The sequence below is a fragment of the Pseudopodoces humilis genome, chromosome 6, assembly GCF_049639895.1.
Source record: "Pseudopodoces humilis isolate 2021_Gansu_Grassland_sample_001 chromosome 6, ASM4963989v1, whole genome shotgun sequence".
Taxonomy (NCBI): domain Eukaryota; kingdom Metazoa; phylum Chordata; class Aves; order Passeriformes; family Paridae; genus Pseudopodoces; species Pseudopodoces humilis.
Window position 1 is genome coordinate 32,107,637 of NC_142205.1, and position 25,753 is coordinate 32,133,389.

Sequence of the window (25,753 nt, forward strand, 5' to 3'; positions counted from 1 at the left end):
AAGACACAGGCACATCTTTGCCAGACACTTCCCATCCACAGGCCCAAGCACATCCTGCCTTGGATCCAGCTTCAAGTTTCCTGACCCACATACTCTTCCTCCTTTCCTGGTAACAATCTTAATTATAACTGAGATAAAATAGCTAAACGGCCACTAGCAGGCTAATAAGCCCAACATATCTACATGCCTAATTTCAGAAGATTACATCAAGCATTCCTTGTCGAGCTGAAACTGCTCACAGGACTGTAGGATCAGCACTTAAACAAAATACGTGTATTTTTTGCAGGAGAGAAAAAGCAGGAGGAGCAAGGACCCATATCGCCTTTAAACAAGGTCATGGGAGAAAAATACAGCTATTTCTTAGTCTTCTTTACCTGTCAGATAGGTCTAAGACACAGCCCAGCTGGACAGCAGCATTTAAAACACCCTGCATTCTTCACTGGGATAATTATACCCGCAATAGCTGACCCTCTGTTCTGCACTGCGTCAAAGGAGTTTACCTTTTGTAACATAAACCCAAGAAATGGCTTAGAGCAAAATGAGTTAGGCTTTACCAGTCATCCAGCAAGACACACATACCTTTGCTTCCACAAGGCGACTAATAAGCTGGACAAAGCCATTACAGAATCACAGACTCAATTAGGTTGGAAAAGACCTCCAAGATCAAGTCCAACCTACGAGAGAAGCAAGAGAGAGTGAAAGCATTACGCTTATCTTATGTAGTTCAATGCAAAGTGAAGATGCAGGCTGAAGATGGAGTGCTGCTCTGTAATAACAGTTTACCCACAGCAAAGATAAAGGCCTGATTTTACAACATTCTGCCACTATTTTAGAAGCAGAGAGCAAGTACCATAATGCAAACAGAACACCACAGGGATAAATCCTCCAAAATACACAGCAAAGCAACCTTACACAATGGCAAGGAGACCCACTGGATTCCACACTCATACATCTTACCTCATCTGGGCTTTTTAATGGGGAAGAATAGTTTGGAAGAAGAGAAGAATGGGAATCCAAAATGCAACTCACCTCCTCAAGAAGCCACTCTTGTCTATTCTGTTCACATTTTGATCAATAAATACTCTATATTCAATATCACATTATGCTTACAGATTACTTCTAAATATTCTAGACAGAGAATCTTTTTTACATCCTGCTTACACAAAGGCCAAAGCCCTGAAACCCCAGCCACAATCAGGACATACTGCCATCACCACAGCACAATATACACGCATACATGTGTAAGACCCACAGGATAACTTGCACTGGATTTCCTCTCCAAATGAATCTACAACCCAGATGTTCTCTTCACTTTTACTGTTTCTGTCCAATTTGTTTTGTTCCATTCTTTCTTCCCTCTGTTCTCCATAATACTATCACCAGACATAACCCGTACAGTTATGATTTCTGTCTGCCACCAATCTGATTGGCTGGGCCAGCCAGATCATGCAAAGGACTAAGCTCTGATACTAGGATTTGCTTCTGAAAGTTCTAGTTTTCTTAAGCTTGAAGACCAGATTTCCTTGCATGCAGTTGCAGCATAAATCCTCCTTAATATACAATCTTACTTCATGTTTGCAGGTATCAGTGTAATAAATGTTCTGTCAACAACCTGTTTGGTGCACTGCCCAGCAGACTGAAGCATAAGGGAGTGGTTATCCCAAAGCACCCATGGGATTTAAAGATTTCTCCCAGGATCTAGCATTTCACAAGGTGACTTGCCACCATAGGACTTGGTCTGGCTGAGCCACACTAGCAGGTACAAGTAAAGATTTTTAGAAAATTATTCAATAATGCTGAAGTCACCATAGCAAGGAAAAATTACTGAAAAGGAGTAAACAATCCAAAATTTTTTCTCCTCAGTCTGCCACACCAGCATCTGCAAGCCTTGTTTCTAAAGCTGTCATCAGTTTGTCTTGCACACAAGCACAGCAACTAAGAGTGCAGTCCCTAACATGCTCAGATCACTTCCCCAACAACTCAACATGAGCTGGACCTTGCTCCCTAAACTGTGGAAGTGAGCCCTTCCTCTGTCTCCACCATACCTGGCATTTTTGGATATGCATGACTCAGCTGTTTGTTTTCTCTAGGGCTGGCAAAGCAAAGCAAAGCAATTTCTGGGGATACACCAAATAGGTTGTGCCTGCTCTAGGTAAGTCCCAGAAGCACACTGACAAGCTCTTGCTTCAGCTCAGTGCATCCTGTCCAACCAGTCCTTGAGAAGATTTGGGCAGAGGAAGACTTCCAAGTAACTGCTTCTCAAACCATCACATAAGATGGTGTAAGCAAGGCCTCTCTCAAGTGAGCATCTTGCTGCTTGGAAATCCATTACTTATAGAGAGCCCAACTACTTCTGTCCTTCCTACTTCCTGTTGCATACAGTGCTATACAACAAGCCAAAATTGGGTTGTCATTCTTTACTGGCTGACCCAATCTTAAGGAGTGGCACCAACAGAAAAAAAGGCCTACTATGACTGTGTCATGTTATGTCATTTGCCATGCTGAATTTTCCAGTAGGAAAAATTAAAATTAAAAAACAAAATATTAAGCAACAGTTAGAAATGAGAAAAAATCCTAAATGAGCCCCTGTGTGAGATCCTGCAATCCACAGAAGTTCAGCAGGTATATTTTTTATTGTTAAATAGTTTCACACAGGTAGCAATAAAGTATTTTCTTCCTTTGTTGGAGGTGTTAATGAGCTGTTATCCTTGTCTTGCTCATGCTATTCAACAGACATGACAAAAGAATTCTCTACACTTCCCTACATTTGCATGTTATTCAAAATGTTTGTACTTCATGGTCACGCTTTGGAAAATATTCACACGAGTAAACATGACAGTCATTATAAGTATCCCTATGAAGAGACATTTAATCTCCTCTTCTGGCATTTGAAGAGATCAGGACCCAAAAACCACTAATATGCAGTTTGTTCCAAGCTCAGCATTTTTAAATAAAACAGCCCATTTTGAAATCAATACTGTAGCAAATACCTCCTTTTATACAGAGCCCCTGACACCAAGAACCTCTGGCTTCATGTAGGTCCTTAGAACTCTGTAATGAGCTCCTGGGAGGTCCCCAGGTTTTTCTTTCAGCAATGGGGGCAAATTCCTTAAACTCACTTTTCTGGTCCTTGAAGCAAATTATCAGATGAAGAAAATGATGCGTCTGTAAAAGTAGAAGGAAGATCGTATAATAGGCGGCATACCAGTGCACTGACCCCCTTCAACCCATGATGGGAATTCAAACCAGCATTTCCAGGCTGGGATCTTCTGCTCAATGCCCTGTGCTTTGGTTTACATAGAGGAGAGGCCCCTGTCTCCTGTGCCTACTGCCCACCTCTCAGCCAAGTCAAACCCGCACGGCTCTGAGACTGCAGGCCAGGTACCTACCCTGGCCCTTCAGACTCACTGGCCACTGGCACAACACAGAGCAGAAAAAGGAGCATCTCCACACACAGCTCCCATGAACTCTGCTGAGAGCCACCTGTGGCTACAAAAGCCAGCTTCAAATTAGTCACAGGGAGCCAGGAATGGTCTGGCAGCACACAAAGAAATTCTTGTGCGTGCCAAATTTTTCTTCTGTGAATGTATCCATTTATTCTGAAAAGTTTCAGGTTGGGGGGATGGGGAAAAGCTGTTCTGTTGTTTGTTTTTTTTATGAGAAATCTTTCATGTAAAATATGAAGGATACAGTAAATCTGAGATATTACTTCTTCACTGTTTTATTATGTTTTCTGAAAATACACCTCTTTTGCTTGTTTCAGACTTACCTTCTAATAATTTAATTAGATGCTCCCCAATTGTTATATCAGAAAAAAAAAAAATCCAAACAGAAAAACATAATTGCTCAAGTCATTTTCTCTCAGGACTCATAATTAAGTCAGCTTCCACAATATAGCTGCAACATGCAAAAATGATTCTCCAAACCTCAGGAATACCTGTCCATGCATCTTTTCTAGTTCTCTAGCTTTTTTTAATTGGTATTCTACTACCATCCATTTTATTACTTATTTCTTAAACCACCAGTTTATCGGAAAAAAACTTCCAAGCATACATTAAGTTCAAACCAAACTGGCAAAACACTGCAAGTTTCAAAAAATCAAAGAGGAAGCTTAAGCTCCTGCCTTTGTTCTATTTATTTCTACTCTTTTTACCTTTTTGTTATCAACTTGAGTATGCTCTCAAATATTTTCCTATTATTTAGACATAAAACATACAAGTACTTTGCTGCCTAAAGAAGGCTGAGCAAAAACCTTTGGTCCAGTTGTCTGGTCAGCCAGAATAAATACTAGAACTCCTGCAATGGAAAAGCTGTGACCTTCAAAGAAAAAAATAAACCTAACTGTAGTCACAAAGGTGATTCACACCCTTGCCTTTAAATACACCTAACAAACATGCTCTTAACAGGAAAAAAGACATTTTAATTGCATTCGTTGTGCATCTGCATTCTCAGCATTGTCCAGCCTGAACTCCTGAGTGCCAGGAGTGTGGGTGTCCAGGCCGCCACCACCACAAACAGTAATAGACAACCTGACATCCAACACAAACATGGGATGGGGAAGGAAGTTGTTTAAACGAGTGGCAAGTGGACTGAAAGAAGGAAATACAAACTGCATCAACAATAATTTTTTTAACATAACATCTATATTTTCCTCTCCTTGTTTACAATGCATAGTAATAAATTTTGCAAATTTCCAAAGAAACAGAATGATGCTTTTACTTTCAAGAAGTCGGGAGCTAACAGTGTGAGATATCTTGCCCAGACACTGCTAGCTAGTCAGAAAGAAAAAATTTAAAAAAAAAAAAAGTGCCATCTAATAAAGCCAAAACACAGACTCCTGTCTAATAAAGTTAGGCATGCCCTTACCAATGTATTAGTCAGACAGGCAGCTCTGGATTCTACATTTAGAAATGTAGAAAATCTTGTATATATTTGCCTGGGCTTGCAAATGCCACTGTATCACATTTCTAGCAATGCTTTGGGCAGTGTATTTTGTATGAGTTACACCATCAGAAAAGTTTTATAATCTTGCTGGGTTGGCAGCAAATTTTGCTTGCACATATAAATCGTTCAATTGTTTAAATGTAAAACAGAGTAACTAGGACACATGAGCAGAGAATTGCTTGATTTTATTCCATTGTCCCTTCTACATTTCACTGAAATCAGCCACTTAGACCACCACAAAGAAATCTACAGTTTGTGCAAAAGATAGTGCAAAAGTAGAAAAGTGAGAAAATAGATATTAAAGAAAGAATCAGACAAAGTGCAAAGTCTATGTTTCCTATATTCTTTTTCCCCTGTGTTTTTCTTAGCTTGAGGCATCTCTATTTCTCATTTCACTTTAGAGACCTTCTAGCTCCTACTATCAGTAGGAAATTCTCACTGATGGAAATAAATGTTGGCTCTTTCATGTAAGATGGGATGGGACGGTCTATAGTTCCAAAGTCTGCCTCTTCCAATAACCCACCAAGGTTTAAGTAACAGCTTCTAAAAGCACAAAGGTCATCCATCTACTTTGCTTCTTCCTTTAGCAAGACCCTTTTCAGATCTGCTGTGGTGCAGATGCCCAAATCCACTGAGCAGGCACACTGAAGACAGCCAATCTCACCAGGAGCAGATCAATAGATCTGTTGAATTAGAAATTGTAGCAGATGAGCAAAAGCACAAACTTTTTGTGTTCTCTGTGGGTTTACTGATGCTACCATGCAAAAATATATATATATATGGTATTTTTCTTTTTTTTTTTAAGTCACTTATTCAGACAATTAATTCTCTGCAAATCAATGAACCACATGTTTGCACAGCCCAAAGGGTATCTGTCAGACTGCAGAAACACTAAAAAAAGTATGAATGGTCAATGTCTCTTCCTCCCAACTTCAAGGCCTGCAGACTCCATTAAGCGCTTTCTGCCACAGCTGACATAAAACAGAAAACAAGAAGGAACTATTGCCTAAGAGTAGTTTGAGAGTCTAAACTCTGACAAAAAACATGACTTAATGAGCTGAGTAAAAAGACTGTGGTTGCACAAGGAGCAGGTCATCTGCAGACAGAAAAGTCACAAAAGAAGTGGGAAAATGATGTTATGAGAAGGAAGAAAAAGCACTTGATGATTTGTTTTCTATAACTTCCAGTCACCAAGTCATTACAGCCTAATTTCTCAGCATTTAAAATTAAAGAAAGGGTAGGGTTACCAGACATTTCAAAAGATCTATCAAGATTACCTAAAGCAGCTATTGCTGGGACTTTAAAAAAGTTTAAACCATGGATTAAGTGGTTCAAAAGAAAAAAGTCTTTCCCAAGACAAGAATGGTAAGAAAAGCTCCTATAAAAAGCTGCTGGCAACTATAGGTCTGTCAATCACCTTAAGGATCTGTCAAAACACAGAAATGTATCTGAGGCAGACTGGGGAAGGAGTTACACTTCTTTTTTTTAGACAAACACATTTCAACTAATGGCAACAGCTGCCTAATCTTGTTCAGAGCTGTGCATTCAAAAAGGTATCCCATTTGCCTCAAGAAAGCCAGTGTCCAAACAACATGGGTGGAAGAGACAGCCAGACGGCACTGGGTGCTCCCGGGTCCCCCATTACGCAGAACAACGGGAGGCAGAAAGACCAGGGGAACCTGTTAGGCAGAGCCAAGGCTCCAAAAGGACCTATCCACAGCAAAACACGTGGGAATTGGGGAAATCACCCACAAGTTCCACTAGAGCTGCTCTTAGCTGCTGCTGTCTTCAGCAGGGCATTACAGGTTAGATGATGGGAACAATTTACCCAATGTCATGGCTGTAAGCAAGAGGTCAGACCAGAGACCCATGGAGGTCTCTTCCTACAAAAATAACCTTATGATTCCACACATATTTGTTTGAAGACTATAATGCAGAGAAGATAAGGCAGCAGGACCACAGTAATTTATCCTGAACTCTCTTTTCCTCTCTCCTCACTCCAGGTCAGGTTTCTGCCTTTGAGATGGCTCATTGTGGGCTCCCATGTCAGAGCAAAGACTGTGTGGCCTCCTTGGTGCTGACTCACAGCAGCTCAAATCACTGTGGCAGTGCAGGTACAGAGGGAAGTTCAGCTCCTGCTAAGTAGAAGGAGGGCTATAGTACTGCAGCCAAACACCTGGAAACAGACCTGTGCCTTACTCAATGAAGTGTAAACAGAATGAAAAAAGGCAAGTTAGGGACAGCACTGACACATATCAACTCAAGCACTTCCCACATCTACCTTAGTAGATCCCAGCGGTTGGTTTCTCAACCCCATTTTTCCCACACTGTTTGGCATCATGCCTTGCCTTAACCATCTCATGGTTTTAAGGATCAAAAACATGCCCTTTACAAAACACATGGTCTGACTTCAAAGCATAGTATCACCATATCCATTCCAAGAGCCAACTCTACAAGGCTCAGCCCCAGCTAGCAACAAAATGCAGCCAGTGAAATTTCTGGAGCCATCAGGAGAGACGAGATGTCTCCAAAGAAGGTGGATTTTGTAGAAGCAGGTAGAGCAGAGCCAACAGAAGAACGATGATGCTGCTAGCAGTGAGACAGGTAGGCTGAGAAGGGACAGGCTGATCGGGGCACTTTATCAGACTGGTGTGAGCCTGGCACAAAGCCATTGCTGGAGAAGATGACAAGAGCTTACATGCTGGCATGAGCTTTTAAGCAGAGAGATAGCATTGAGAAAAGGTCAGTCATGGATAAAGGTAAAAGCCACGCTTGCTAAGTTCACAGAAAAAGAAATTCAAAAGGCAGGAAGGAAAAAGCCCTGAGGAATTCACTGCAATAGTTCAGTTTGTAAAGGAGAGTTACAGTATCCCAGCACTGCAGTCTGGATAAGACTGAGCTGGCTTTAATCTAGGAACTCAAGTCTCTTACAGTAGCAGCTCATCACAGGCTCCCTGAGCAGCAAGGGGAGTTAGACACTGCTGAAAACCATAATTACTGCGGGAATTGAAGAATGCAAACCACACCTGAGCTGGCTACTTCAAAACTAACTCAGATGTATTTATGTTCAACTGAAACACACGTGGGAAAAATCAAGGAGCCCAAGGCTGAAAGAAACCTTAGTCATCTTGCAGAAGCACTGAGACCTGTAGTTTCAGGAAGGGAAAAGAAAGATACCCCACAAAACACCACTTTTCTTTTCACCTCTGCTTTTCCAGGACAAGAGTAGGCCACTTCCACAGATGTACTTCTGGGCACTGCCACAGAGAGGAGACCCTGCCAACAAACCTTAAAAGGACTGCACTGACAAACATGCTTCACTAGAAGATACAGAGATGCCTTGAGGGGCAAATTTCATCTCTTCTTACCACAATTAGGAAAGAACAAGCCTGTAAGAAGCCATATACAGCCATACTAAAAGCTACAGGTAACATCACACAAGAATCATTATCTTGCAGTTTATTAAAAGAAACACTATATAATCCATGAGAGGCTCCAGCTCCCTTCTGTGCAATCACAGGTAGTGTTTACATGTCATATACCAGGAGTACAAGACCACAGACTGGGACAGTATGGCATGTCTCCTCTTACACGGACTGACCCACTGGGGCCTGCTCTCATTTTCTTAGTTAACAACAGGAGGAAAAAAAGCAAGGATAGCCTTTCCTGAACTATTACAGATTTATGGCTCCAGATTCAAGCCAAACACATGTCTAAGTATCTGTGATTGCAAACTCACCACAGCTCCACTAAAGCCTTCAAGACTTATGCATGCAACTCATTCATGGAGCAGGCTGAGGACTGCCACAAAAAGTAATTATTATTGCCCAAGTGGTGAGAAAACAGGTAAAGCAAATCCAGACAGGTTTTGAGCAAGAATTCTTTGCCTGGCTGCCTGTGTACAGAATTACCTCTCATTGACGAGTAACCTCTCATGTGTGTATCACTATAAAATGTTTTGAACTGCGGGAGCACCTAAGGACTTTAGCCCCAGCTCAGAACTGCAGTGCCCAGCACATCAGTGTGACAGAGCCACCAAGTTCTCTGCCCCAAAGGACCTGTGTTCTCAAACACAAGACAAAGAACAATGCTTGGACCAAGCTTTCCAGCCCGCAGTCATCAAACTCCCAGTCATCCCTGCTGCTCCAAAAGTTACCACCACAGGTGTCCTTGAAGAAAAGGTGACAAGGAAAAGGTGCAGAGCAAACACTGAGGCTCAGAGTAGCTGTCATAGATGATAAATTGTGAATTATTTGAAAGGAAAGTTTAGTAAATCGGCAGCATGTTGGTAGGGGAGCACAAGCTTCAGTTGTGTAGGTATCTGCACATTCAGGTATAAAATGCTGTGGTTGGCGAGGTCAGGAGTTTTCAACAGGAGTTTTCAGTCTGCATGTCCCCAGGTGATTTGTACTCTTTTCCAAATGGTCCACAAAAGATGAAAGTGAAAAGCACCGCTTACATTTGCTGTATTTTCACTGGAAACTTAGCAATCTGCAAACTAAAGAAAGGTGAGGATCATCACACTAGTGGATTGTCACTCACCAGGACAGGAGGCAGCATAAATGACCCAAATGGGTGCACAAGCCAACAACAAAAGTACTCCCAGTACAAAAAGAAAAATTGAAATAACACATCCCAGTTGTTAAATATTTTCCTACATAGTGGGAAAAGTTCTGTCAAAATTATTTCCTTTTTATCCCGGTCACTCATCACAAAAATCAACATTGAAGATTGCAGCTCACTTTTCTTCCATCTCCCCAGATGATTGGTGTCTAGTGGTTCCCAACAGACAGGATATGTTTCGGCCTTTCTCTCAACACAAACATTGAAGAGTCTGGAAAGACATCACTAGGATTAATTTAAGTAACCACTGAAACCTGAAGCCAAATGATTATCTGAGCAGAAAAATTGAAAAGACTCATGTGCTGGCAGACAGATGAATCTGCATTCCCTCTTTAAGAACAAATATGTCACTGAATGAGACTAGTTATTGACAGAGAAAAGCAGAACAATGATAGATGTAGTGATTCTGACACTAAAACATTTTACAGCCATACTGCACTTGAAAAGCAGCCAAGAAGCAAGTCCCTACAGACCTTCCAACAGCTATTTGGCATCAGCTTCACCGAGGAGCTCTATCTGTACACCTCTAGCAAAGAAAAACTATTGATAAAAAATACCTTGGAAACAAAACCAAAGACCTTGAATTAATAAGAAATCTATAAGCTAAAGACTACAAGCTATTGCCATAAATAAAAAATGACAAGAAGATAGCCACCAATTCCTACCCAAGGAAAGAAATCAGAATGATTGTAGGTCAAGTTGCCTACTTTTTCTGATTTTATTGAAAGAGTATTAATTCAGACTTTCTCCTCATACTTTTATTGAAGTATTAATTAATACTTCCTCTTCATATTTTCCTTAAGTCACCTACAAAAGCTGGGTCAGCTCTTCTGCTATTTATTTCTCGGAGTACTGTATACATCAAAATAAAAATGAAAAGAATACTAATCATGGATTCCCAAGCTTAATTCTCAAAGGGCTCCTGGTTTAGACACAGATGACCCACTCTGGGATTAATCAGGAAGAGATTCCTCTGGCAAATCTCTTAACAACAGTCAGGCAAATGCAAGAATATATGACATGACCATATTCAAAAATGTGAGTCCTCCCACCAGACTGAGAATAACTTTAAGATGGAGTAACTTAACTTACTGTAAGCACATGTGGGTATCTGTACCTTGTTGAATCAAGACCACTCAAAGTAATAGAAAACCTCTGTTCATACAGCACTTGAAACACTATATACACCCTCACACATATGTCTACATGAAGCAAGCCCAGCTGAAAATTGTCCTAAGCTTCCAGCAGGGAATACATAAGCACACTAAATTTATTTCAAAAACACTGCAAAGCTTCATGGCCCTATGAGCCCTACGCTCTTCCACTCCCATGTTGCAGACATATCCCAATCTCCTTAAAGATGGAGATATCATCTAGCTAGATCTCCTAAGAAAATGCATTAAGTACAATTAAAGTCTCTACTTTTCTCCACTTTTTCTCTCTCACTTTTCTCCACTGTTCAAAAACAGAGCAGACCTGGCACCTATCAACCTTGCCTCCCAACCACATGAAGCACTATGTCCAAGATTATCTGTTCATTTCACTAAAAGGCTGTCTGGCTTCCCTTCTCTTTTTGTCTCCCACTCTTGCCAGACTTTCATATTCATACAACAGGATTCCCTACAAGGCTGACATCTGGTCTGAACATAACTGAAAAACAAACTTTTTTCTAGAACACCTAAGATTGCAGAGATTTGGAGTTACTTTTCTTCTCCCTATTTTTATCCCTTAGCCCTTATCCTTTAGCTCTTTGTGACTTTTCTTCTCTGCAGCTTCTCACAAAACTAATTTTTCCCTCAAGCTGCCTAGGATTTTTCTATCAGTAACACCAATAAAATATTTTTTTTTAAATCCAATAGGATAATTGTGAAAAACCAGCAATAATGGCAGCAAAGTTTAGTGTCCTCAAAGCTTTTTCCCTCCCCACTTCAGGGACAGTGGGTTAATGTGGCCCCTTTAAACTCTTTTTTCTATGATTAAACAAGAGAGAAAGTTGCTCCCCACTTTTATTTATTTTCAATAACCCCATCTGCTAATAAGGCTACTATTCTGCTAATAGGACTACTATGTTAGATACTGTATTTGCTTTAAAATAGATCTTAAAATCCTGGCTTTCAACTGGTTAAACCACCTTGTGAGCATGTGACTAATCAGGACATCCCTATAGCCCAGGTGAGTTGCTGACTTCACCCAGCCAGACCAGGGCCACTCAGGTAATGTCAGGCACCTGTAAATATCTGTTCAGGTTCATCCAGCTGTCCATAATTTTCTCCTCCTTTGAGCCATATAAACACTGAGTAAGGGGCAGTCCACCAGGACCCCTTTCCTCAACTCTCCTTCCTGGTGCTCTCTATGTTTCACCCTCTGCTTTGCACTCTCAAGATGGCCCACATCAGCCTGGACACCCCCCTGGACAGGGACTACTTGCAAAGCCTTCCCAGGAGTAGCAGGCACACATAGTGGATGGAAATCTTCACATGGGTGCTGACCTACCCCTGACTTCACAAGCCAGAGCATCTCAACAGCATCCTCAGATTTAGCAATGTGTACATGTTTCCCTGAGCAGAGACGGTAGAGACAAAGGAGGCCCTTCAGGGAAACCCAAAGAAAACACTCAGCTTTCTCTTAATGCCAGCTATTGTTATTTCATCTGTCAGGGATGAAAAGGGAACTTGTTTGGGCACTAGCCCTGCAATATGCACAAGCAGGAGAGCAAACATTTAATGTCGATCTGCTAGAGTGGGAGTCAAGGGCATGGTCCAGTTCCACACATGCTGAAAAATGTCTGGAAGGCTCAAGAGCAGGCTAAGGACTACTGGCACCCAAAAACCATCATCAAAAGAAAACCACCTTCAAAACTACAAAAAAACCCCACCAAACATACTGCAGCACCATGTGGAGTTTACAGGACTTCAGTTACTTCTTTAGAGTTCAAACACAGTAAATTAACAGGCAATGATAAACCTTATTTATGTCAGGTTGATCCCTTTGTAAAAGGACACAAATAATAAACTGCTTATTTGCAGCAGTTTATTATGTATGCATATACATATGTATGCACTGCTATTGGCACAGCAGCTGGACTCTAACCTCAGGCACCCAAGGATACTGACAACACAAGGCAAGTAGACATGATATATTTAGTAGGCCATTAAGCCTTTCTACCAACAACCTGGAGAAAGCCTGCTGCATCCAGAAGTCTATTTCTCCCATATTCTTTGCATATAGAAAGATATCCATGGATATTCTGGCGAAAGTGGAAAATACAACTATAATCTTAAAAAGTGAATATTAATTTTTCTTCTTTAGCTGAAAGTTTTGCTAGACTTGCGATAGGGCTTTTTTTAAGAACAAAAAAATGTTTCCATTTTAAAAAAATACTCATTTTATAGCCCTTCAATAATACCTAAGACTCTGCTGCCAAATCTCAAATACACTGGCAGTACCCAGCTTGTTACAATGCTAATAATACATTGCAAGTTTTACAGCTCCAGTGAAAACATGGTCCTTGCAGTTTTGCTCCTTCCCAGGAGCCTCTGAACACCCAATGAGGGAAGACATTGCAGCACATGCAACTGCAAGGCAGCAGATAAGCAGAGTTACTGGAGCTGCAGTTACTGATGAGGATGGACCCAGCAATGCGACTGCCCTGCTACCAATGTGGGAACTGAGACACTTGCTCAGCCACAGACCAGACCAGCACATACCTTTATTCTCCTTCTGGCACCAGAAGGAGGAATCAGCCTGCCCTGTGGCCAGCCCAGTCCTACAGGCCTCTGTGATTTAGGCCATGTAATTGTGAAAGCCCTTGGGTCACCATCCAACAGTCCATTCTGCTCTCTCAGTGGGATTCCCCATACTGGAGCCACTAGTGCATCCTTCAGCATTCTCAAGCTCCTCTAAAGACATGCATGAGCCAGCATAGGTACCATCTGCAGCACTAACAGTTACCAAAAATTGCTTTAAAACAAAAGCTTTTGGAATATACCCAAACCAAGCTCTTCAGGTAGAAGCATTTTACACAATTACAGTATTCAGATTCTGTAAAGAACCAAATTTGGAGTTGTTCCCCAGAGCTTAAGTGAACGGCTGTGCACTTCTAAAAGAGCAATCTTTGATACACCTGCATATCTCTTTATTAATTATCTGACGGTGGAATTCAAAGTCAAGCTAAAAGGCTGCTGTGTTTTACTCTGACTTCTGCTCTTTTGGTATTCCATCCTGTACTCATGTGCAAGAACAGCAACAAAGTCTTATATTACATGGATTAGAATTATATCCAGCTCCAGAAAATACACTACAGAAGTCATTACTCTGTTTAGTGCACAGAATAGTAACTTGCTTTCATAAGAAAACCAAATATAGCTTAGTAAGTTGCTGGTGGTAATATTACACCATTGCTTTTCTGTTACAGGGGAAAAAAAACACAACTAGAAGAGCCCCTGTTCAGATTCCCTGGGTAGTTATTGACCTTTGAATGTGTGCTCAATTGCTACTGTGGCTCAGAACAGGACCCCAATTTAAAAATGAGGAGTGAAGACCTGCTCAAATATCAACATGAAAACACTTTGTTTCATCAAAATATATGTGTTTGTACATTCTTTACATTCAGATACTTCTCATCACAAGTCTCAGGTGAAATCCCAGGTCATAAATAGAGGGATCAAGTACAGCAGACAGAAGAAAGCATGTTTACATATTAGGTGAAGGGATTTATTCCAAGAATGTAATATCCCTAAAAATTTTTCCAGATCTGGCCCACCCAGGGAGCAGTTTCAACATTGGAAACCAGAGACTGCAATAACATTCCCAGCAGTCAACATAATTTGAAAATAATCAAAACATTTATGTTTTTGTATTTAAAACAAAGAAGAAAAATTTGGAGACAGCTTGAATTTTCAGAACCCTATTAAATCTCTGTTATTGAAGAAAACTCTTAAGAAGTTCCTTCCATCCTCACATTTCACAGCCTCAGTTTCTGCAGAGGAAACCACCATCTGGTAGCAGTTTTTATGTTCTCTGAACACTTCAGACTTTCCTTGACTACTAAAAGAAAAGAGAAGCCTGCCTATCATATTTGCCATAGCCAAGGGAAGGAGTGATGTTGCTTGGGAGGCAGCTTTTGATGCCAGGAGTTTTGGAGGATGCCCAATCCATCTGGGTTGCACCTTTTTTGCTACACTCACCAAAAGAGTGCCTAAAATGCAGACAAGAATGTGGCAATGCTTTGGCACATCCTGTTGGGGGACAAGCTGTGATTCTCCTGGTCTGCAGAAAGGAGGAGAGATTTATTATCCAAAATCATGGCCTGAGGGAACAGCAGCAGAACTGCTGGGAGAGAGCACCAACTTTGTTAGCATTGCCTTTACAAAAGAGCTGAAACAAAAACCTGCCAGTCAAGCCCAGGGACAGCAGTGTTTTCAGACACAGTTGACCCTTCCTCTGCGCCTTTCTCTGTGCACTGAGCACACATTTCTCCAGGCTTGGGGGCTGGAGCACCTCTCGTAGAGACAGACTGAGAAGACTCTGGGGAGGCCTCCTAGTACCTTTCAGTACCTATGGAGGCCTGCAAGAGAGCTGGAAAAGGAACTTCACAAGGGCAAGTAGTGATAGGACAAGGGAAATGGCCTTAAACTGAAAGAGAATAAGTTTAGCATAGATACTAGGACAAAATTCTTTACTGTGAGGGCAGTGAGGTGCTGGAACAGGTTGTCAAAATAAGCTGTGGGTGTCCCATCCCTGGAAGAGCTTAAAGCCAGGCTGGACGGAGCTCTGAGCAACCTGGTCTAGTGGAAGGTTCCCTGGCCATGGCACAGGGGTTGGAATGAGATTATTGTTAAGGTCCCTTCCAACCCAATCCATTCTGTGAATCAAAACTTATTCAAAGCAAAATGTTAAACTGTGGCAACATGCATAGAAGGTTTGTACTTTGTCAACTGTAAAATCATTACAGTTTGATAAGTAAAGTATTTATCAACATGCCTCTTATTAGAAAATTACAAAGGTGGACAAAAGAGGAAACACAACTGAGTTTTCATGACACAAAATGGTAAAAATGAGCAGGCAGGATGGAGGTGCCTGTGACCAGCAGCTCCATGGTTATCCATTGCATGGCCCCTGAACAACTCATTCACCTTGGTCTTCCTAAATCCAAAAATGACTATATAAAAAAGAAGAGTAGGACAGATGGAAAGGTGATTTAGTGACTGGTCTGGTGGCACATGATGCTGGCAGCCCAGGAGCCCACTTAAGTGCTGGAAATAACACCTGACAAGGGCTTCATTCAGTGCACACCCACTGTGCTGCTCCACAGCAAAGACAAGGGCCCTTTGAGGAAAGGAACGAGGAGCATTTAATTAAAGACCAGACCCTCATGCACAAACAAAGAGATGGAGAGAGTGAGAGATCTCTTGCTTTGTCAAAACCCCATGGCCAAGGGCTGCTCTCGGCCGCCACGGTTCCCTTACAGCTTTGCTTTTCACACAGAGCATGCACTTGCAAGGCTGGGTGACTTTTTTGCCACTGGAAAAGATGCTTTCCTATACAATGGTGTTCTTTGTGGGGAGGAAGGAGGTGGGGAGACAGTACTAGCTGGCTATTAACCTTATAAATCCTTCCCTTGAGTTGCACAATGAACAGCACAGATCTGTGTATTTGACTTCGCTTTTTCAAGAGAAGCTGCTTTGAGTGAAAAAATGAAATTAAATATGCCATATATTTTCTTCCCTTGTGTTCTTTTTACTTTCACAATACGTTCTTGATGACTAGCACTAGCTTTGCAGGCCATGCACAGTTTTCTTTATAGAGCAGAAAGCAATTCTGGTTCTAAGACCTCATTCCCACAACACAAGCACAAACCACATACTGAGAAATCAGGCACTTTATATGCAGTCCATACTCATTTAGCTCTTGTCTCTGTCTCCCCAGCCTCTGAAAGCTGCTTTTACAAATTACATTAAAGGCCCAACCCAACACTTGTGAGCAGTGAAGTTCTTTACTCAGGGTTGAGAGAAAATTCATAAGCACTTCAGCCTGGCCATAAGCTTAAGTTTACCCTTTTTGTTTCAGGCTGCAATAACCACCTCACAGATATAAAAAGTGCTCAGTGAATCTCTAACTGGCTCTAGGTTGGAGCGGTAGAGAAGGAGAAAAAAAAATTTTAGTTTAAATCCACTGAATTTCCCATGGTAATACGACAAGGCAAACAAAAGGTGTAGCTGAAGTCATTGGAGGTTTTATTACTATGAAACCTAATGCTCCCTCACTGAAGAGAAATTTTCATTCTATAAAGAGATAATTGGGAGGAAAGAAAGGAATTCATGATTTGTAAGTGTCTATAGATGAATAACGTTTAATGTCCAACAGTCTACACTTCACCATAATCATCCACTAATGACTGCAAAACTTATAGTGAAAACTACCGAACCTAAACTGGTGGGGTGTTAATTTAATTTTTTGGTGGCATGAGAGGATATGGCAGAGAGAGAAAAGAAAGGAAGCACTTAGCTCCAACTCCCAGCGTGGCAAAAAAAGTTTCCCCCCTATGCTTGGCCAAGCAGGAACAATGCACAACAGCCCAGCCCTGCCGACTTTACTGAATTATAACTCCTGCTAGTTAGTTTAATTATTGCACATACATTTCTTAAAAACCCCATCTGAACATCGGCTTCTAATTGGAGAAATTGCTCTGGGCATGGCCAAAGGGCAATTATAAAGTTTGGTCACTTCTTTTCAAGCAACAAAAGGGTATGGCCCTTCTGCAAAGTGTATGAAAACCTCTCAAAGATGCCTATTGTCCGTGACACAGAAATCAAGAGCAAGAGATACGGAAGGAAGTCTTATCTGGGAACACAAAAGGCAATGAAGACATGAAAATGAGGTGGAACATCCTGCTCTGACAGCACATAGCACAGGAGAGCTGAAAGGTTTAAAAAAAAAAAAAAATCAGCTTCCAGGATGACAAATATTAGTGAGTGCAAATAAAAGGTGTGTCAAAAAAATAAATCTTATTAAAATACTAACGCTCATTAAAGACTTAAGTTGCAAAAGTCTTGCAAAGTTACAAGAGAGCTTCCAAAGACAATGAATTTCATCACTGGACCTATAGATTTGCATAAGGCTTCCTTGACCCCCTAAATCTAGTGAGTGCTTGTTTGGGGATTCTGTTTATTCAAAGACTACTTGTGTTTCCCAAAGTTTCCCATCTGCCAGCTTAAAAACCTCGATACACCCAACAATTTCCTAATATCCGAATAACTTTGATCACTGCAAAACTGGTCACTGAGCAAGCTTTTATGGTGTAACCACTCAGTTTAAGAAAACTGCCAGAGGAGTAAGTTTAAAAGTCACACACTAATCACTTCATCCCCCATACCCTCCAGCTCTAAGATGTCAGTGCTATAAGCAAATTTCTCATGTGCTTCATATTCCTGCTGCATTTAATTCTAAAGTCTAATTTAATAATTCAAATATTCAGACACTGGAATCTCATGTGGATTTTAACCCATTCCCTTTATGGCTCTGCATACACCTGCACTGAGCACAATAGGACCATCCAGCCCCATTCACTACAGATTATACTTTCATGAACTTTTCATTATCAAGCCAGGATGACTTGGCTTGATAATGAAAAAGGTGGGAAGACTACTCAGCAGTGAGACTCTCCTTGTTCACATTTTACAATTCCAGCAGCAGAAAACATGCTATGCACACTAGAGACACAGTATTACTTCCTCCTCACCAGCTATTTTTTCCTCCAGTTATTATCTCCAGGGCCACCATAACCCACCAGAGCTAAGGCTCTGAACCACAATGAAAAAGAAACACCAGCAACATCGGCAGAGGTTTGCAAGTTGGGCTGCAGTTGTGATTTCTGCCTCATGTTAGCATTTACCATAGGGGAAGGGGAGTGTTGTCAAAGGCTCTCTAGTACCTGTGCATGGAGGTTGTGCAGCTGAGGACACTTTTCTGTCCCTTGCCCCATGCTAGACAGCAGCAGGAGGCTGGGATGCTCCCCTCACACCACCCTGGGGCAGGCAGCTGGTCGTCCAGCTACTCCATCCCAGCTGGACTCCAGCAGCAGGTGAGGCAGAAATCTGTCCCCACCTGTCTGCAAAGAAACAGCCAGCCAAGAAATGAGACAAGAACCAACCCAACAACTTATCACAGCATTGTCCAGATATTCCAATGGCCCTGGGGTGTACTGAAAGACCCCCCCCGATCAGTCCCCCCCATGCACACCCCGCAACTACCCAGGCATGGCAACCCCTATTCCCACCACAGCATGGGGACTACCAGCTGGACCAGAGCAAGAGAAACAACATCACCTTCATCAAAAACACTATGCCACTTTTTCCCCTTGACCCTACCAGTTATTTATTAACAGGAGTAAAATATTACTATTCTGCAACTCCCAGCAGGCAGGTTTTCCTATCAGCCTAAGATACCAACCACATTTTTTAAAGCTGAAAAGCACTGGGACTTCTTCTTTTTGTCTGTGTGTTATTTGCTGCTTTAATGAAACAAAGTAGATAATAAATAGTGAGAGTTCCTCAATAAGTCACAGCCATTTACACATTAGGTACCTAATTATGTTGAAAATACAATGACATGCATTTAAGCAGATGCTCATGCCCACAGGCCAAGCCCATTATTTTGACAATTCTTTAACTTTACAGTAAGTGCAGATTGAATCTACTTAGATACAAGACCTGAATTATCAATCCGGGAGTGGAAAAAAAAACAGTGGAAAAAAATAAAAATCAGTTCCTCCCATCATATTTAGCACAGCTAAACAAGGCAAGACTCCAACAGGTCCCTGCTCTTCTTTCATAGCCTTAAATCAAATGCTGAAAGGCATTTGTTATTTTTAAAGCCAAATGAAAAACTCTGGCTCCAGTCTTTTGTAAATCTGCAGCAAAGATAACCCCCCAAAGGAATGCATATTATTTGCACACCAGTGAGCTTACTTATTAACGTGAACTTCTAGCAAAAGTTTTGTTTCCATATTTTAAGATAGGCTACAAAGACTTGTTTACATTCCTTGGATGGCTTTAGTAAAGTCAAGGTCAGAATGCACCTTTCTACAGCCCTCCTGGGCAGCAGGCTGAGGAATGTCACCCAATGAGCAAGGTCCAGGGACACCCCCAAAATTAAATACTGACGCTGATACTCCATCAGGTGACAGGGCCAATTCAAAAGCTCTTCATCCTCCATCCAGCTGCAGCCAAAAAGCCCAGATGAGCTAGGCTGAGCAGCCAGCACTAACCACTGCCCAACTTCTTCCCTTCTCCAAATAGTGGTGGACCACACAAAACTTTTCTATCACCAGAACAGGATTAACCACCTGCTCTGCAACACTGTCTTGTCACCTGAGGTTCAGAGGAAAATTCATTATTCTGTGGAAAAAAGGTCCATCAGTTAATTTTTAACAGGGCAACTTGTCTTGACCTTCCCTCTAAGCACAGAAAAAAAATGGTAATATTCAAGTAAGTCTGATAGGGAAATAGTGAGTGACAGACAAGTGTCTGACAACTCTGCAAGAGACAAGACTGCTAATAACTAGAAACTGTAAGAGTCTGCATTGCTTGTTCTAAAGAACAAAGGTAACTAAAAACATTCAAAAGCCAGATTAAAAACAGGAAACTGGGAAACCTCGAATATTCATGTTCCATACTTTCCAGGAACCTTAGTCAGCTAATTTTTTTTAAAAAAAATAAATGCATGGAAGCATCCTGTTTCAAGGTCTGAAACTCCCAGCACAGAGAGAGAGCATCTCTGGCTTTGTGACCTGCTCATGGTGCCTGCTGCATAGGACATGGCTGATATAAATTGTATACAAGGAAAAGACAGTTTGCCTCACCATCACTACAGCAACCATGACAAGTAATTAAGCCAGCAATAAAGAAAATTCTCACAATTTTCCTTTACTCTACAAGAGAAGCTGCATGTTTCAAGTTGTGATGAATGTTGAGTTGCCTTAAATCCTAAGAAAAATTTCTGCTCTGCTGTTCTTCACAGCTCTCCAGAATACCCACCAATATACTAATGCACCAGTATAGCCACAGCTTTGTATCTGAGGGTTTGGGGTGGTAGGGTGGTGGTGGAGGGTTGGGTTGGTTTTCAGCCATGTTTGTTGGGTTCTTTTTATGTCAAAACAAGTGCTGAAACATTTTTGCTCTCCATGCTAGGATTTTTTCGTTTCCTAGAAAAAATTCAGGATGAGGTGCGCTTTGTCCTAGGCCACTGCGCACTGATGGGACTCCCTTAGGGAATCACACTGTAACTGGAAACTTCAGCCCACCTTAGCATAACAGACTTGCCGTTTACAGCTCCAAAAGCCACCTGCCTTGCACTGCAAAAAACCGCATGTTACTCATCTCCTACTACTCCTTCTCCCTGTGAAAGACACCTTCACAGCAACGCTGGGATACAAGTTTGATCTAGCACGCAGAGCCGCACATAAAGTAATATACTGTTTTTAGCACACCTGGTAATACTAAACAGAACTTTTAACTCCCGAGCCAAGCAGCCTCCGGAGCATGCTGAGGCGGAGCCGGCCCGAAGGAGACCGGCGGGCATTTCATGCTGCAGGGGGTATATTCCAACTCTTCCAGTTTATGTTTTTACCCTCGCCCGCTGAAGGGAACCGGAGAACACACCTCTCCAACAGACCGTACAGCCGTGACCGGCAGCTCTTCCGGAGAACACCACTTCGCCGCATCCCCGTAATGCCACCGTTCCCATCCCGCCTCACCCCTTTCGCGAACACCCACTTTTGGGAGCTGAAACCCCGCGGCAGGGAGGGCCCCCCTTTCCGCCCCCCGCTCCCTCCGGGCAGCTGCGGCGGGTGCCCCGGGGCAGCTCCGCGGGCCCGGCCCGGCGGCACCTACCCAGGCACTTGATGTGGAAGCCGCTCGGGGGCTTGAGGGAGCGGCGCGCCCAGCCCTGCCGCAGCACCTCCAGGTGCTCCTCCTTGCCCTGCACCAGCAGCACCTGCTCGTCGATCCAGCCCAGGAAGAAGGTCTCGGCCACCGCCGCCGTGGCCCGCCGGTCCCAGAAGTGCTGCATGTTCTCCCGCTTGAAGTCCGCGAAGATCTCATAGCCGATGCGGTGGCGGCCCAGCTCCGCCGCCGGCCCCGCACACGCACCAGCACCGCCAGCACCGCCAGCACCGCCGGCACCGTCGCCTCCCGGCCGCCCCCCGGCCGCGGCGTCCAGGACGATGGCCAGGGAGTGCGGGGCGATCTGCAGGCACCTCTCCGCCCTGCGCGGCATGGCCGCTCACCGCCCGCCGCCGGGCACGGACACGGACACGGACACGGACATACCTCCCCACGGCCGCGCTGCCTCCCGCGGCCGGCTGTCCGCGCTCCGCGCCGCTCCGCCCCCGCCGCGGCCCGGCCCGGCCCGGCCCGCCCCCGGCACACCCCCGGCGCGGTCCGGTGCCGAGGGCCAGGCACGGGATCCCGCCGCTGTCTCCCGGCAGGGAAGTCCGCACGTCCTGCTCCCCACCTCACACTTCCCTGTCCCAGCACGGGAGCACCATCCCTAGAAAAGAAATGAGCGTGGTCACTGTCCCGGACGGTGGTTTAGGCTTCCCGGCACCACCCCCTCTCCCCACCTTCGGGAGACCCTCACCCCTCCCCTCCACGAGTGAAGCGTTCCCCAGCCACATACAGATTATCTCAGCAAGTTTTATAATTCCTTATGGTTTTGTTTCTCCCAGTGGCTACACACCTGTAAGTTACGTACACAGCAAGCAGCATTGACCCTGCCATGTTCAAACGCCTCTCTACACTCGCTGTAATTCTGAGTTACTTTGTGTCTTAGTCGTACTGGAATGTGGAGCAAGTGTAAGGTTCATTCCTAACTTCTGTAGCTTTTTTCCAGCAATATAATATTTTGCCTCCTCTGTGTTCTGGATCACCAGCTGCCCATGAGGCTCAAGGGAGGGCTCAGCAAAATTGAGCAAGGTGCAAGCAGAACTGCAGGGGTCCTTTCTGGCAGTGCAAGGCTGGCAGCTGGGTGTGCGTCAAGATGGTAGGTGGCTGCTGAGCTGCAGGTGCTGGCAGCAAGGTGCTGGCCATGCTTGTGAGAACCCAGATTTAGGAATTTCACTCCTATCTTCTATAGGAACCCTCAAACCCACAGCAAAAATGAGTCTCAATTCTGAAATTAGGGCTTGAGGAATGGTCTGTAGCTGTTGGACACCTTGGCGGTGTGTGAACTATAGGTGGCCTCAGCAGCAGCTCTCACAGTGCCCCAGGGAGCAGGGCACACCATGGCACTTAGGCCACAGGCAGTGAACCATGAGAATGTAGCAGAAAGACAAATGACACAAAGAAAACTACTGTAGAGAAGCAGGGCCAAGAGTGGAGGCAGAACAGAGATGAGTGAGAGGAGGGAGCAGGCAGCAGCCGCTCTGCCAGGCAGCAGTATGAGAGCTGTAACATTCCATGCTGTGCACAAACAACAATGTTCTACCTGTTGCTTCTGAGATCATTCACATCAACATCTCTTGACATACTTGTCCCCCTTAAACTATCACCCATTTGTTTCTAATCTTACTCAAATCCTGTGCCACTTTCCAGATAGTTTCATCCAATTGCTTCTCTGGGTTTCATTCAGTGCTGTCACTGTACTGTGGAAGGTCAAATTTACCAGTATCCCAAAGAGTTTTACAAGGAAAAAGCAAGTTGTATGAAACACATGTTTCCAAAGGGGAAATCAGAGGTTAAATAAATTTTCCATAAGCACTGTGAGTCATTTTGAGCCAGGAGCAGAAAGTATTAATACTGAGTTTGAAAGTCTCTATCCCTTCCCAAGTCTCCAGCAGAGCAAGATCTCAAGAGACCCCTCACCACAGCCAGGAATAGTTTTAATGTTGCTGCTGTCAGGATTTCAAAGGAGCTCTTTTATTAAGCTTTGCAAGAGGACACCCCTGGCACCCTCAATGTCCTCCAAAATGCTTCCCAAAGTTCAACCAAGCCACTGGTTGTCTGTTGAAAGACCTAGACTTAGTGTGTTGAAACTACTGTCATGATCTTGTCATATTCATGTTATTCTTACCTTGTGCCTTCCTCCTCTGCATTATATCAGCCTTTTATCTTGCCCATCATACTTGCATTTCAGTTCTCTGGGCAGGGCTCACCTTTGTGTTGCTTTTAAGTGGAGCACATCACATTGACATCTCAACTGCTGAGCAGAGTCACCAGGTAATTTCAGGGCTCGGATGAGTTTTCATTTTTATTCCTACCTGCAGAACAAAAGAGACAAATTAAGCCCTTTGACTGTTTTTAAGCTTTTGCACCAGATACATCCTGAACGGTTAGATGTGGAGTCCCACACTTTGCCTACAGCCCCCAAATCCCAAGTGCTGGCCAAATCTGTGATCCTTCTGTTGCCCCTGACACAAACGCACGTTCAGCGTCGCATGCCCGTCAGCCTTTGGTCATGGCATCAGTGTAGCTCTCTCCAGTATCTCTTTTTCCCTTCAGTAGTGACTTCTGAAGCAATTGGTGTGGCAAAACGTGCCATACAGTCATTTTTCTCCTCCTTGAAATAGTGTTTGTGGGCCTCTTCCCTACCCCTGGCTCGTTCTCCTATAAAGGCTTGTCCCCAACCTGTTAGTTCTCTCCCACCCTGCTTTCAACACCTTTGCCCTCACACCACTTCAGGCCTCTTTGCTCACAGGCTTCACCTCCTCCCTCCCACCCTTCCTCTCCTTTTCAGCTTGCTGCCCCTCTCCGCAGCTTGCACACATGTAGTGTCACACGCATGTGATGACAAGGCAATGAAAGAGGGCATGCAGTAATTTGTCCAGCACTTGTCAGAGGAAACTGGGGCACAAACCAAAATACACTGTGTGCTAGAGGTTAGGCGCTGTCCCCACAGAAGCCAGTGCCAGGATTGCCTAAGAAAGATTTTGAGGGCCTGGTTAAGAAACTCCCAGGCCTATCGGCTGTGGACAACAAATATGTGACTGAATAAACTGTTCATCATTCATTACTTCCATTTTTTTCCATCTCTTCATTGAGTCAAACATTTTTTATCCTCAGAATTTGGGGTGTTTGGTTTATTTTTGTTTGTTTACATTTTTTTACTTGTGGGTTTGGTGTTGAGTAGTATCTCTTTAGTTTTCATTCACTCACTTCAAGGGACTTGTTCCAAGATATCAACATCTATAGCCAGACTAAAGCCCATCTAGTATTTCCCAGTAGAAATACAAGTGAGAAGACAGCCTACAATCTTCTTACGGCCAAATTATGAAAGCAGGTGAAGAGGAACTCCTAGGTGCCTCTGAAGTGTTTGGAAAGGCAGAAGTTTATGTTGCCAGCAGGAGGAAATCCCTGAAGATTTAGACATGTCTCTTTGAAATGCATCAGTGGTGCAGGAGGTCTGCAGGAAATGGTGTTGTTCATTCTGGATGGGAGCAGAAAGCCAAGCAAACCTGACAGAGCTGTGTTCTCTGGCTGTCTGTACTGACCCATAGCTCAGGAGTGGCATCTCTGTCTGCTGCAAATGTTGCCTCACTAAAAACTTCCTGGGAAAAAGGTATTCCCCCAGAATTCATCCAAAGCCACAGAATGGAAAATCAAGGCTGAGGAGGAATATATAGGGATTGTGTGTCGTTGAATTGTACATAATAAGGCAAATTTCAGAATTTCACAGCCTACCCAGAAAGTCAGCAAGTGATCTGCTTCAGACACAGTACTCAGGTAGTATGTCAGTAAGTGCCTTCCAGGAGAGGTTTTGAAAGACTATTTCCTATTAGGAAAATATTTTTTAAGTCTCTCTAGTAATTTTATACTAGTAGAAATGATTCCTTCCCTCCAACTGTCCATCCAGTGTTACCACCTGTTAAGACAATCCTGGATACTTCCCAGCCCAGTTGTCTCTTGTGGGAAGAAGCTTCTCTTATCATTATGTGGGTTTTCAGGTGGTGGTAGAAGCATGTTTGGCACAAAACCACCAGCTACAGGATGGCCTTTTAAAAAATTTCTGACAGGATATTTTTTTAAACATGTATACTGGTGGTGCAGTTGCACAGCTCAGAAATGGCACTGACTGCAGCTTTAATGAGACCAGAGCATGGAGACCTCAATAATAAATTTTAAGAAGAGTTATGCCCTCCTCCTGCCCCATTCAAGAGTTACATGAGCCTGGCTAGACTTTCCTGGACATG

The 25,753-nt window shown here is 43.3% G+C and overlaps 1 protein-coding gene across 1 annotated transcript in view; it reads right to left on the reverse strand.

Moving 5' to 3' along the window:
* The window catches only part of STOX2 (storkhead box 2), a 142,024-nt gene extending 120,181 nt beyond the window's left edge, over positions 1–21,843 (reverse strand). The window contains exon 1 of the mRNA XM_088056655.1: positions 21,459–21,843. Within this exon, the coding sequence (XP_087912781.1) occupies positions 21,459–21,843 (385 nt within the window). The remainder of the gene's footprint in view (positions 1–21,458) is intronic.
* Between the last annotated feature and the right edge of the window lie 3,910 nt (positions 21,844–25,753).